The sequence below is a fragment of the Mustela lutreola genome, chromosome 3 (assembly GCF_030435805.1).
Source record: "Mustela lutreola isolate mMusLut2 chromosome 3, mMusLut2.pri, whole genome shotgun sequence".
Lineage (NCBI taxonomy): Eukaryota > Metazoa > Chordata > Mammalia > Carnivora > Mustelidae > Mustela > Mustela lutreola.
Window position 1 is genome coordinate 8,784,120 of NC_081292.1, and position 14,077 is coordinate 8,798,196.

The window sequence follows — 14,077 nt, forward strand, 5'->3', positions numbered from 1 at the left end:
GGTATTCAAGAGTGTTAAATGTGTCCTGAAAAGTATAATCATAATATTAAAAACCTATGAAATAGATCAAAATCCATTTAGACTTCTGTGTCTTAAACAGATCTTAGAGTCAGGGCAGCAAGACAGTCTCATGGAAAGTCTCTGGTGTCATCAGCTCTACCTGCGTCAACATTCTGGGTCAGCCGCCAAGGAGCTATGTGACTCTGTACATGCCCCTTTGCCTCTCTGAGTCTTATTTTCCTTTGCATAAAAAGACCTTGTACATTTGTAAGAAGTTTAAATTATATGTCATATATAGGAGAGGGTAAGTACTAAGCAGCGGCAGAGATAGCATTCCTGACCCAGACAAGGAGAGGACATCCGCCTCCTCAGGTGGCCCCAGGTAACAGTCAGGTAACAGACAGCATGACATACAACGAATCGAATCATACAGCTACAGAGCAGGACGCTCCTTGATTTTTCTTAATGCTTATTTCTGCGAGTTTCTCCGTATGATGCAGCTGTAACAGATACGGCTCCCCCCTCTTGAGTTTGGGGACCTGGTATTGTCATACCAAGGCGACGGTCTCTTTTTTAAGACTTAGTAAGTCTCCATTGTGGTAAACCCTAACCAGCTTCGTGCATTCATAAAGGTTACTGTTCTTGGTTTTTTGTTTTTTTTGTTTTTTTCTACAGTTTTCGTTGCACATTCAGCAAGAATTTATTTCCCCCAGATCTGACAGAGGCTAGAGCTAAAAATTCTCATTAAGCCTTTCCAGCATGTCAGGGCAGACTATTCAGTTCTTGTCAGCCAGCTGAGTGGGGCCCTGTGAGTACAGCTATCCATTCCCTCATCCCGCCCTTCCCTTAATAAATATGCATTGAGGCCATACCGTGTGACTGACTTCCTCCCTCTCAGCTCCGCGGGCGTTCCGAGCGAAATCAGTACCCTGGGTCCAAACCACTTCCTCCCATCTGAGAACCACCAAGGGAGGGGGCTTATTTCATTAGGGTAACGGAGCTACAGACAGAAACCCTAGGGCCTCGAAGTTCAGTGGCTCCCTTTTGTCGTCATACTTTCCTCCATGGCACTGGCCAGGCAGCAGGGACCGTGGCTGGAGGCCTTGGGGTGTGGCAGGTGGGGCAGGGGGAACAGCATCAGGAGAAAGGGGCAAAAGTACCGTCCAGCCACGCTGGGCTGTTCCAGGCACTTTAAAGACGACACCTTCAGGACCTCAACCGAATGAAATGAATGCTTACTTTGTGCCAGCCACCAGCTAGGGAACATGGTTTTGTTGTTGTTGTTGTTGTTCACTGAGGAATATACTAGACAGGGACCATGTTCTCAGGAAGTTTACAGCTGGGGTGCGGTTGGGTAAGACACACTTAAGAGAAACAAATGCCTTATGGTGTGTGCCATGAAGGGAACAAACAGGGCCCAGGGCAGAGAGCAGGGGGTTGCTAGTGAAGCTCGTGCAGTGTAATTCTCGTGCTATCCTGGGCAGTAGCCATGCCCTTCCCAGTTTGCAGACTCACCAGTTTCTCCACTCCTTCCCTCCCCCCAGCCACGGCCTCCAAGTCACAGGGACCATCACTGGTTCCTTACACCCTCTTGATTGCAAACTCGCAGCATCTGGAGTGTCAGACTCACTTCTTGATCTAGGCTCTATCAATACACCTCAGGGTCCATCTGCGGAATGCCCATTACGTACCTGACTCTCTAGCCTGCCAAAATGAGAGTAACGCCATAATCTTCTCAGCTTTGTACAATCCTTCATCCATTCCCTGATGCTTAGGAGCACACAGTTAAGAGCCTTGCTCTGGAGCCAGATGCCGGGATTCAAATCCTGCCTCCACCTCTTACCAACTGGGTGACCTCCAACAGATTTCAGAAATGCCCTGGCTTTGGTTTCCCCAGTTATACAAAAAGCATAATGGTAACAATGCATCCTACATAGATTCGTTGTAAGAGTCAAATGGAGAGTCCCGCTGAAACACTTCTGCAACACACAGTAAGCTCCTGTCTTTCCTCTGTTGCCATATACTCGGCCCTGTGGGGAGCTGGCATGGATCTGTGATGAACACAGGGAGCCCTCCAGCTGGTCTACCTGTTATTTGCAGGGAAGCAAAGTGACACCCAAAGAATGAAAGTGGCTTACCCCAAGTCTCTGAGAGGTTAGTCAGGCCCACTGTGGGTTCTAAAGATGCAATGTGTGAGAAGTAAAAATCAAGAAAAATCAGGGAGGGGAAAGGGGTTAACTCTCGACTTCATCCCAGGGCTGGACTCACCCCTTCAAATGATTTGACGACTCGAAGCTCACAGCTTACCCTCGGTGCCTGCAGGCTTAGAGCAGAGGGGCAGGGGTGTGAGGGGAGAGCTGGACAGTTGGCTCTTTGGCTGGCCACTATCCACGAGCAGTACTGGCTGACTTGAGGACTTGAGGACCTGGGCAGGTAACACGCAGATTCCCAGGCCTGTGTGCTTCTCTGGCTTCCCCAGCAATGCTAACTCTCTGAGTGTATGTTAAAAGATTAAAAATGTTACTGTTCTAGGATGAGGGTGGTGGAAGGAATCAGAGTCGGTAGTCAGAAGAATCAGGGTTTGAAAGTTGGCACCACCACTGAATGAACTGTGTGACCCTGAGCAAGTGACTCAACCTCTCTGAGACTCTATTTCCTGTGCAAAATGGCAGGCTCTTTGGGGAATCAGATGAGCCAGTGTAGTTCAAATACTTAACTGAGACTTTCCATGTAGTGGATGCTTCTAGCGATAACAACGGGGATGTGTTCAGGCACCTGTTCCAAGTAAGGACGATTGTCAGAAGAAAGTCTCTTCGTGCTACAGGGCCTGGAAGCAGGGGCATACTCGCTTGTGAGGGCCCGCTGCACCCATCTCTTAACTCCGCGTTTGGTGAGGTTACATTGCAAATTTGAGATCAGCCACAGTGGGAATATTTACACCATGGAAGGAATGAAACCCAACCGGGTCCCCCTCCCACCCCCCATCACTGTTACGATTTACTGATACACTGTTACAATTTATACCACTCACCCACTCTCTCTCCAGTGCACACTGCTTTTCCACTTTCCACCTATCCCGTTTTGTTTCCCTCTTGGAATAGCTTCTTTGTTCCAGCCATGAGTAAAACCAGATCTGACCACTGTCTTTACTTACAGACTTTCCTTGAACAATCACACAAGTAATCGTTACTATTATAATTTACTTAAAAGACAACGCAAGGTTCCCAGGGAGGTGGGAGTTCACCCCCCGCCAGCACATGCAAATATCCTGGGGTCTTTGTAGGAAGACCAGTACCCCCGTCCCACTAGGGGAACCGTCTGAGCACCCCGGGGTAGAACCCTCAAGTCTGTGCTGTGATGAGTGATCCCCAGTGAGGGGCAGAGACACTGGAGCAGGTGGCTCAGGATATGCAAATGAGGTTATTAACAAGCTATCAATTTCCATCTCGCGCGATAAGGTTATGAGCCACACAGTTGATTCATGTTTGTGAATAAAAAGCCCAACTAAGTCTTGCTGTGAAATGTGATATAGGAAACAAGTCACTAACTTTACGTCCCTGGGCCCACGTATCCAGGCGACCTCTCATGTCTGCACGCAAATCTGCCTCAGCCCCCTCCTTCTGATGAAACCTGTATTTCCCAAGTAGCCAGATTTGGAAGGAAAAGAAAAAGCTTGCTCATATTTATAGTTTTCCCATTCTGTGTAATTGTGTATCTGTGTAATCTGATACCAAATATGTGCCTTTACTTTTCTTTTCGCTGCTGGTGTTTAGGGTGTATACATATATACATATATATATATATATGTGTATATATATATATATATATATACACATATATATATATATATATACATCAGCCTCTGTGCATAAAAAGCTGATCTAGAAAAGAAACAAATGAGAGGAGGGACTTTCTTCTTTTTACACAATGAAATATTAAAGCCGAGTCAGGACTGACTTTCGGGCCGTCTCGCCATGCGGGACACCACATCGCACAGACAGCCACCAGGTCTGGGCCCCAAAGCCCTTGCTTACTTGTGGCATGGCCCCTGTCAGCAGACAGGGGGGCCACACAGAGCCCACGGTTTGCACATCTTATAATACCACATCTCCCTAATCCTTCCTTGTGAAACCCCAGCAAGGCATTGGTGGCTATGCCCATGTTTTAAATGAAAACAAACAAATGACAGAAAGAGGCTTAGTGGGGTACTAAGGGGTGAGACTGAAATTTGCTTTAGCACCAACTGACCTCAAATCAGGCTCCGTCCCAATGCATCCTGAAATGAGCATAAACTGTTTTATAGGATGTACCCATCCCTGTCTTAGGGTAAAGCTGAGATTCCCTGCCAGCCTGGTAATATAGGAAATTCCTTTCTGGGCACGCAGGTGCAGAAGATGCCAGAACACAGGCTCGTGGACATGGGGGTTGGGCAGAATGGCAGACAGAGTGCTGGACAGGGAGTCACGGCCCTTGTCCAAGCTTCCTGAGTGACCTTGAGCAAGTTGCTTGCTCTCTCTGAGCCTTTTCTTTGTAATATGAAGGCACTGAACTGCTATTTTTTAATTGGTGCTTTATATATTCTGGGATTGGGTTTTCCCTTCAGGGGAAGTAGGGTGGCAGGAGCGCTGAACCCCGAGTGCCCAACCAGCAGCTTGCTTTGATTGATGTTACATATTAAGCTTCTGGGGAAACTCTTAAAACAGGTTTCAACCAACAGGTTTGGAATATCTTGGATGAGAGGTTACCAAGGTCTCCTCCAAATGGCAGTTGAAAGCCTCTGGTCTTGAGTCAGGCAGGAGGAGGGAAAGGGAGCACGCATGTACTTTTCTGAGCTAGCTACAGGCCCTGCCCAGGGCCCCAGGAGACCCAGGAAAAGAGAACAGGGTAGGGTTGCGGGGGTAAGGGGAACACGCTGTGGTTGCACCTGCCCAGAGAGGAGAGCAGGGAACAATGTGGGTCACGGGGCAGGTGTGCCTGTTGGGTGAGGTCAGGATGTGGTGGGGTGCCCCCCGGATATCCTGCGAGATCCTTGGGAGGGAAACCAGCCCATGCCGAGCTCCCGGTCCAGCTCTTCTCGTTCCTGCTGCATAGCACAAGACCCCCAGCAGTCCCGAGCAAGTCCCAAGTCAACTGGGCAGGAACCTGGCACCAGACACACTGAACGGGCAAAAGGGCCATGAGCCATCATCCGTCCCAACCCTCGTCCCGTCGTATTTCAGAACACTGAGGTCCCAATAAGGTGAAGAGAATTGCTCAAGCTTGCAAGCAGTTAGCTGCCCACCAACCCCCAGTAGCACCAAGAGATCCAGCTCGGGGAAGCTTATGGCTATTTGATTTTATCAAACCTATCCCTGCTTCAGATGGGACCTCTAATCCAATCCTCAAAACAAATCTGCAGGACACGTATTTGCATCCCGTGTGGGTGTTTAAAAATCAAGGCCCAGAGAGCGCGGTAACTTGCCTAAGAAGACACAGCCAGGAGGCTGGGAGCTGGAATCCCAACTCAGGCTTGCCTGCCTTCAAAAACCCTTTCAAGTCTAATTCTGTCCAAGGTCTGATTCTGGTGGTAAAAGCAGTTCATGCATGTGGGAGAACATCCGGAGACTTTAGAAACGTGTAAAAAAGAAATGGGTGTGTTTACCTTATAACATTGCTACCCAGAGAGAGCCCTTGCAAACATCTTGGAAATAATTTCCTTTCATATTTTTCTATACATGTATGCATATGCATTTTATTTTTTTATAAAATTGGGATGGTGTCAGCCATTATTTTCTTGTTTCTTCCCCCCACCCCCGTAGCATTTATCAGTTCTTTCACACTGTGAAAGGGTGGAGAGCACTCCACGTGATTCACTCCGGCTCTTTGGACCACAGCAAGCGACCTAAGAGCTGAGGCCTGAGCTCACCTTCCCTACCTCTCTCTCTCCTGTCCCTTCTGCTCCCCTCCAGCCAGATCCCCAGACGTGGCTTCCAAATGTTGCCACCTGACCCGCCAGAGACCCTTCCAGACCTGCCTGCCCCTCGTATTAAAGTCTCCTCCCAAAGTGCATGGTCCCAGAAGTTTACTTTGAGAGCCCTAAAAAAAAAATCATTTCTCTCTGCACCAGAGGGCAGGAAAGCAAGGCAACATTTCATGGAGGCGGTGAGCTCAGCAATTAGAATCTGACAGAGCTGCTTTGGGAGCCAGACATCCCTCCTACTGGTCATAGAACCTTGGACAAGTTACAAAACGTATCTCACCTCTCAAAGGGAGTTGTTGTGAGTGACAAGGGTATGATGGCTAGAAAATGCTTCGCCTGGTGCTGGGCACAGAGTAAGGGCTGATCAGCTATGGTGAGAGTGGTGACCCCAGGGACTACTGCCGCCTTTGGGGTCCCGGTGTGGTGGACAGTGAGGGGCCCCCCTGGGGGCATCACACTTCCACGCCTTAGAAGCCAGTGGACTTATAACGACTCTTTGTGGGGAAACTTGCTAAGCCGAGACGGAAGGCTGCATCCCTAAGTAGATTTCTATATTAATTAAACCATGTCATCCAGGTTCTCCAACTGTTCCTGGTTTTATTACAAAGCCCAGACCCGTCTTCCCACAGCTGGGGTCCCTCAACCCTCTGCCTTCAATGCATTGTGTGGGGTTCAGGCTACTCGCCCTTCCGACAGCGAGGCCCGGGCATTAGAAGCCCAAAGTGGATAGAGCACACAGAAGGGTCCCAGGACACCATCCAGAGTGGAAGGTTCTCAGAAGCCTGCCCCCTGTATTTATAAGATAATGTGGAACACACAGTGAAATGATCCCTGATTTGGTCACACAGAAACCTAGCCGGAGACAGCCTGTGCTGGCCACCACCTCCCACACCCCCAGGGGTAACTCCCTGCAGCCATGGGACCTCTCTATGCTCTGCATCTGTACTGCCCAGGGGTCCTACGTGATCTTCCCTCCTCCCTGGGGAGAGGCAGTGGCACGGTCCCCGGGAAAGGACAGCAGACACGGGCACCAAAGTCAGGAGAGGTAGGTGAGCCTCCTGCCGCCCTACCCCACACCTTTCCAGCTCTCCAAGCGTGAACAGATGAGCTCACAGCTGACCTCCACACCAAGAAGGGGGAGGGGCAAGTCGGCCTCCCAGGGAGGTGGGGGGTGGGAGGCAATTGCCCACCAGAGGATGGAACCCATCGGAACAGCCTTCCCTTGACCCTGAAGAAGATGAAGTCAGGGTTTGGATTCTGCCATGGGACCTGATAAGAAAAGTGATGATCGTCTTTCTAATAATTGTCTTCAAAAACTCGCCGAGTCTTGATTCCTAGAATTAAAAGGGGCTAAGCAGCTCTGTCTTTGGAGACCATCTTTTTCACTCCTCTCATTTTTCAGAAGAGTCAGCTTGGGCCCAAGTTCACGGAAAGAAAACAGGATTGGTCCGAAGACTCGGGGGAAGCTAAGAGGCAAATACCAGCTCTGATCCCTGACATCACGAGGGAAAGGGAGAAAGAAACCAAATGCTCCGATCTAATGTTAATTAACTCATTTCTCTTTTGCCGTTTCTTTATTGTTCCTAGAAGCAATTATGTGTCTCCTACCCTCTCTCCCAACTCTAGCCCCTGCATAAAACTGTCACAGATTAAATCAGATTCCTCACAGCCATTTCATTAGGGAGACTCCGGCTCTTGGTCTCCGGGGGCATTTTTACTCTGCTCAAATGAAAGCCTCTCGCAGATAAGTTAACTCCTTCCTGGAGAGCACAGGAAGCCAGCAAGCAGACCACTCAGGGCTGCCGAGACCTTTCTCTGAACAGCGCAGGATACGGTGGGCTGGCGCGTGCGTGCCGACCCGAGACCGGAGAGACGAGAGTGCGAGGAACAGGGCAGAGGGAGTGTGACAGACCTTGAGCGTGTCACCACCCTGGGTACGATTCTTTTCTTGGATGGGCCTCAGTTTTCCCACCTGCAAAATGCAAACCTCGAGACTTTCTTTTTCCCGTCCGCGATGCCACGAATTCCCCCAAACCACACACGCGGGCTTGAGAAGAGTTACAAAGCTGTTGGGAGGGACTGAAGTCAGAATTCCCTGGGATAGGTAACAAAGTCTTCTTTCCCCGTGACTTTTCGGGAGCTGCGGCATGAAGGAAGGAAGGAGTGGGAGGTGAAGGCTGGAGGCTGTGGCCCAGAGGGGGCTCTGGAGGGGAAGGCGGAGCCGGAGGGCCGGGCCGGTGGGATGTCTGCGCGCCGGCGGCTGACACCCAACATGCAGCCGGGGTTCAAGGCGCGATCCCTGGCGTTTCACTGATGCTCCGTGCACGTGTCAGGCTGCAGGGGGCAGAACGGCATAGCCGGGGAGCCAAGTGACTGTGCGGCGCACTGCGGCACGGGGACACATTGCAGAGGAAAGGAATGAGGACGGCAGGCCTGTTTCCGAGTCAGCCCCAGACAGGACGCCCGCCAAGACCTCTCCCCAGCCTGTCCTGAGAGCTTTCTCCAGGCCTTGGTAATGACACTCAGGGAAGCTAGAGATCTGGGGTGACTGAGGGGCTCCAGAAAGCACGGGGAGCATAACGGGGGCGACAGAGGTCTCTGCAGGACATCTCTGCACAGCACACGGGGCACGGCTCTGTGCTGGGGGACAGCCGGCTCCTCAGAGTCAGAGGTGACTTCCTTTGCTCCTTCCCTGGACCTAAGGTGGGGCCTCCGAGGGGGCACGTGGTCCCGGTCCGGTGGGAGGGACCACAGGGGCCTGCCTTTCTCCAGGTGCTGGCTCAGGGCCGGGGACCGAGCTGCAGGTAATGAGGCTCCCAGCCCCTCCACTGGCGTGGTTTTTTGAGGACTTTTTAGGAGCACATTTTCTTGAGTGCCTACACCAGCCAAGGAGCTGGCGACAAGGGGCGATGCTGTTAAAACCTACCTGGCTTGCAGGAAGGGCTCAGCCAAGGTCAGAGACATCCCTTCAGCTATATGGGGCCAAGGGAGAGGGAGGTATGATGGGGAAATGAGGGGCTTCTATCCAGAGGGGTCACAGCCTGGAACCACCTCTGTCGTTCTCAGTGGACACGATCAGAAGATGGGGTTTTTAACCTTGGATGTGGGATCCGTTCCAGCCACACTTTCTGTGGTGCATTTTGGGCTTACAGTTCATGCAAGCTTGTAGTTATCTTAGGAAGAGCATGATTCTAAATGAACTCTTTATGTAGATATTTAAAATATATTAACTTTCCAGCAAAACGAAGTTTGGCTTTTCTCGTTTCCTAGTACAGGAAGGATCCCACCACTCCGCCTCCTCCTTGGTAAATTAGGGAGTGATACAGACCTTCCTCAGTCTCTGGAGGGCCTTACTGGGAGCACAGATCTCCAGAATCCGATTATGCAGTGCATAGAGGAAGGATTTAAGACCAGGGTGGGGGTAGGGTTGGCCAACTTGTGGACCCTTTCAAGTTACTCAGTTCTCCACCCTATACTGTAGACAAAGAAAGAGGGGGTGTAAGTTTTCAGTTGGCGGAGACAGGGGCTGGTGGACCCTGCCCTTCCACGCTCCTCCTCACCCCCCGCCCAACAGAAAGGGCTCTGTGGGTGGGGCCTTGTTCTCTGTGCTTCAAGGATCCCAGGAAGATACGTTTTCTGTAATTATCTATGCTCCCTTCTAAAATGCTCACATGAGGGCCCAGAATTTGAATGTTTATCATTACAGACAATCTGAAAATACACTATAAGTTGCAATCATTAACAAGGATTTTAGGCCAGGCCATGTTCTCAGTGCTTTTTGTGCTTTAACTGTTAATTCTGCAGCCACAACCCCCTGCCACAGGCAGGCAGAGGTCAGTAACGTGCCCAAGGTCACCACCCTTGGACACGCAGACCAGTATGGAACAAACCGGAGGCTCAGCAGCAGCTGTTCAAATCCATGCTGCGTGACCTTAGACGAGAGCTTACCCTCCTGGGGACTCCATTGCCTTTACCGCGAAATGGGGTGAAGGAGGCAGGGGCTAGACAATAATCAGAAATCCCAGCGGATGTGCAAGTGGGGCGCGCCGTAAGCACGCAGCGTTGGTATGGAGTTTCCCCGCTTCACCGTGGGTCAGAGCATGTGAAGAAACGCTCACAGGAGAAAGTCGAGACAGAAAGTACCCTCGGCTCAGCCCCCTCTGGCTGCCAAGCTGACATCTCCTTGGGGTTCAGGTGCTCCCAACTTTCCATGCATGGGGGTTGGGATGGGGTCCTGAGTGGGGTGGGGAGGAGCTGCGGCCCCTCTGAAACACCCCTCGCCTTGCCCATGAGGCACCGCTGGCTGCTTTCCGCCAGCCGGGGTACGGAGGAATGGAAACTTCTGCCACCAACAGCATTTGCTCGTAACTTCCCTCTCTGTGGTTTTCTCTGTCATTCCCTTGATAAAAGACCCAGGGCTGAGCAAATGTAACCAACATTCACGAATCTCAACTTCACATGAAAACACCCGTCCCTCGAGAAGTGAGCTGCTGAAAAATGATACACGATGTACTCTAAACTGGGTCATTCTTCACCCAGAGGGGTCGGCGCGTGGCTGACTTGCTGTGTGTATCCCCTGTGCCGTAGGCTTCGAGCATCTTCGACAGCCCAGGGAGACAGAGCGATGGGCAACAGCATGCGATCCACCCCAGCACCTCCAGAAAGGCCCGTGCCCAGCCCAGATGGTAAGTCTGGCTTCTTGGATCTTGGGTGTGATGCTTGATTCCACCGCTCGGGAGCCATGGCCAAGACCCAGTGACCGGGTGCTGACAGCTGCTGAAACGGCTCGGGGTGCAGAGATGCCTCCTCTCTCGCCTGGCTTGTGGTGAACGTTTCATGACTGCGTGTTAAAAAAGACAGAGCAGCGGTGCCCTGAGCGGCTGCTGGCATTGTGGGGTGGAACTCCGAGAACCTCTTGCTCCACCTTTATTTGGCAGGTGGGGAAACTGAGGCTCATGAAGGCAGTGTGATTTGCTATGGGAAGATTCAGATTTCTAACCCCTGCCGGGCTGATTCTGAACCCCTGGTTCTTGCGTACCACACCCCGCCAGCCAGCCGCGATAGAATATGACAGTGGGTTTACTATGATCACATCTCTGCAGAAGCGTTTGCAGTGCAGCTGGATGAAGCTAGACACTAGCTCGAGGAACTCTTCCTGAAAAGAAAGGAATCCTGGGTCCCACTGGTAGGATCATAGGGCCAGCCATCCTAGGGGGAGGGTACAAGGCCACGGGTTAGGCGGTGATGACAGAAATCAGCTTCCCGCGGTGCTGCTAGGTGGAGGCAGACCCCTGAAGCCCAGGAGCCTTTCAGAGACTGTCCAGGGAGCCCGAAGGGGACATTGGCAAGCAGAAGGCAAAGGCAGAGAATAAAGCCCCTTTTACTCTGGGTGGGGTGGCGGTGCGCTCTCTGTGGGTCCTTGAGGGTCTTGGGAAAGGGATGATCAGAAGGTCAGGTAATCCATCTGTGTCCCCAGGGTGAGTCCCCTTGGGACATTCCCACCTCCTATCTGAGGTCACAGTGCTGGTGCTTGGCCCCCTCTGCTAATGCCCTGAGTCCCCTGGGCCTCCCACAGCCCCACACCCTGCACAGTTTCCATGCACAGATGTCCGCTGTCCTGCCTGCTGAGAGAGGACAGTGCCAGGCACCCTGTCTCTACTTACTCATTCCTTCTCATTGCTTCCAGAACAGAGATACCAAGTTACACAGGGTCTCCTGATACCTCCGAGGCTCCCAGGTGAGCCTGCAGAGACCCTGCAAGCCAACCCTCCTCTCCAGTGCCCAAGGCAGGGCCACTCTAGCCTTTATCTGTTCCAATGCCCCTCCTTAAGCCTAAGAGGAAAAGACAAAAGAACTCTCTCCCTCCAGGACAGAGGTTGGAACCCCTTCCCCTTCGGGTCAGGGCTTCTTGTCGAAAGCACCCTGGGCCCATGTCTGCTCGGGAGGCACGTACGTCCGCATGCGCCCACCCACCCGCCCTGGCCATTTTGTACTGTGGTCTTCGCACCAGTGGTGGAGGGGAGGGGGCATGCTTGAGCAAACCCCATGAAAACATGGGTCTCTAAGGGCTCGCTCATTTGCCTTTAGTTTTTGAATGCAAATTCTCTTGAAATAAGTTTCTCTTTTTCCACTGCGTGGGTGGTGGGAGGCAACCTCGAGAAAGGAGGTAGAGGGGTCTCCCCGGCCCTCCACCCCCCGGTGAGGAGAATTCCCCAGGTCGGACCCAGTGTGCGGTCCAGGCAACCACATCAAGCACGAGCAGCGGCCCTTTTCCAACCTCCACCCCTGAAAAGTTTCCCTTGTGATTAGTCCTAACCCAATTTCCTCTTTTTTTTTGTTTTTTTGTTTTTTGTTTTTTTTTTCCTGCCAACCACTGGAAGGAAGGAGAGGAAAGTCGTTGCAGTGGCTGCTACATTAATTAGTCTCTAGGCAATCTCCGCAGGGGTTTTGGGTTTTTCTGGAATAAGCACCTACTCAACTAACACTCATGCTTACTCAATAGGTCAGGAAGTAGTGCGGGGAGCTGAGCGTTCTTGGCCCCATACAAGTGGAGCTTCCTCTGACGTTAGGCTGAGTGGCGGAGAATTCAAGTCATCAAAAGCCCCAGGCCCCACACAGGAATCGGCAGAGGCCCGCCTGTACTGTAGACAGACACATTTTCCAAGCTTTTAGGAGTGTATTGTCCCCCAGGCGGGGACGGTGTATGCCCTGGAATGCAGCTTTGTCCATCCATTGGCTCCTAAATGAAGCCTTCTAGAACATTCCTGATTGCTCTAGTTCCTGGAGACTAAAATCACAAAACCCACAGAGGTAGGAGAACTTGATGGGAATGGGGCAGGTCTCAGAGACAAACGACCTTGCTGAGCTTCGAGTCTTGCCCCTAGAAGTCATTTGACCTGGGGTAGGTCACTTGGCCTCCCAAAAGATGGGTAGGGCTCAGCTCTCAAATGGACAATTCCCTTCTCACAGCAATGATAGCACAAAGTAACTACTTATTAAATGCGGGGGGAATCACTTTTTTAAACTCCACTGGGAAGGTCACCCAATTGCACTAGGCTCTGTCTAAATGCCCATCCCCCCCAAAAAAGTTTTAATGCAGTCGAATTAGAGGTTCCGTGACCTGCTTCCCAATCATCCCAAGTAACTCATTTTCTCTACAATTCTATCCTTATTTCAAACTCTTGCTCTGAGCCAGACACAGTACAGAATTGACTACGACCTAGGGAACTCCCATGTAGCTCGGAAATGACATATGTCTACCTTAAAGACAATCTGAAGGTATAATTCCCCCCCCCACCTTACCTTGTTCTTTTTTTTTTTTTTTTTTCCACTCCTCAGCTTTTATCACCGTCCTAAAACGAGATCTCTAGGTTGTAATTCGAGCCCAGACACTGCTCAGACCCCCTCTGTGCAAGCGGGGATCATGCTAAGCTGGCATTTACATAGCACCTAGGGGGCTGCCCATGGAGAGAAGAGATGGGAGGGGCTCTGAGGAGGAGGAAGGGGGCAGGGAGGTCTCAGACCCCGCCTGCACTTCTCCCTGAATGACTCTCAGACCACCTGCATCAGAGCCTCTGAAAGTTGTCCAAAACGCAGATCGCGGGGCCCCACCCCAGGTCTACTCATCAGAATTCAATGAGGGTCGAGGGGAACAGCCCGTGGAATTCCTTATAAGCCCCCTGGCTTAAGCCGAAAGGTCGCATCCCAGACCCAGCTTTTAGTCCTAACACCCAGTGAGAAATGAGAGAAGTCACTTTGTCTCCGTTGTGCCCCTCTGGTCTCACTTGTACGAGGGGATGACTAGAGTGACTCTGCGTCTAACGTGCCAGACGAGTGCTCTACACAAATCCACCCTCCGTCCTCCGGCACCTGCAGGAAGTGATCGCTGTCCCAGACAGTCCGGGGCCCTGCAGGGGAACGTGCCTCCGGTCTCTGACTAGGTCCACCTTTCCCACCTGGGTCTTACTTATCCCACTAAGACGGTTCTAGGCAGAACGCGATCATTCATCTCTTTACACTGAACGTACAACTTCTGTGATGGAGACCATACAAAACACACCTCGTCCCTCAAACCATGATTTCATGGTGCCTAGAATGAAGCTAAAGATATATATATTT

General features: G+C 51.4%; 2 protein-coding genes across 3 annotated transcripts in view; one reads left to right on the plus strand and one right to left on the minus strand.

Annotated features, from left to right (window-relative positions):
• TG (thyroglobulin) overlaps positions 1-14,077 on the minus strand; it is a 235,908-nt gene that overhangs the window by 58,485 nt on the left and 163,346 nt on the right. The window lies entirely within an intron of this gene.
• SLA (Src like adaptor) overlaps positions 1-14,077 on the plus strand; it is an 81,688-nt gene that overhangs the window by 50,092 nt on the left and 17,519 nt on the right. The window contains exon 4 of one of the 2 annotated variants that reach the window (XM_059165572.1): positions 10,547-10,644. In XM_059165572.1, the coding sequence (XP_059021555.1) occupies positions 10,584-10,644 (61 nt within the window). In that variant the 5' untranslated portion in view covers positions 10,547-10,583. Of the gene's footprint in view, positions 1-10,378; positions 10,645-14,077 lie in introns of those variants that run through there. The other variant, XM_059165571.1, reaches the window with a different exon arrangement.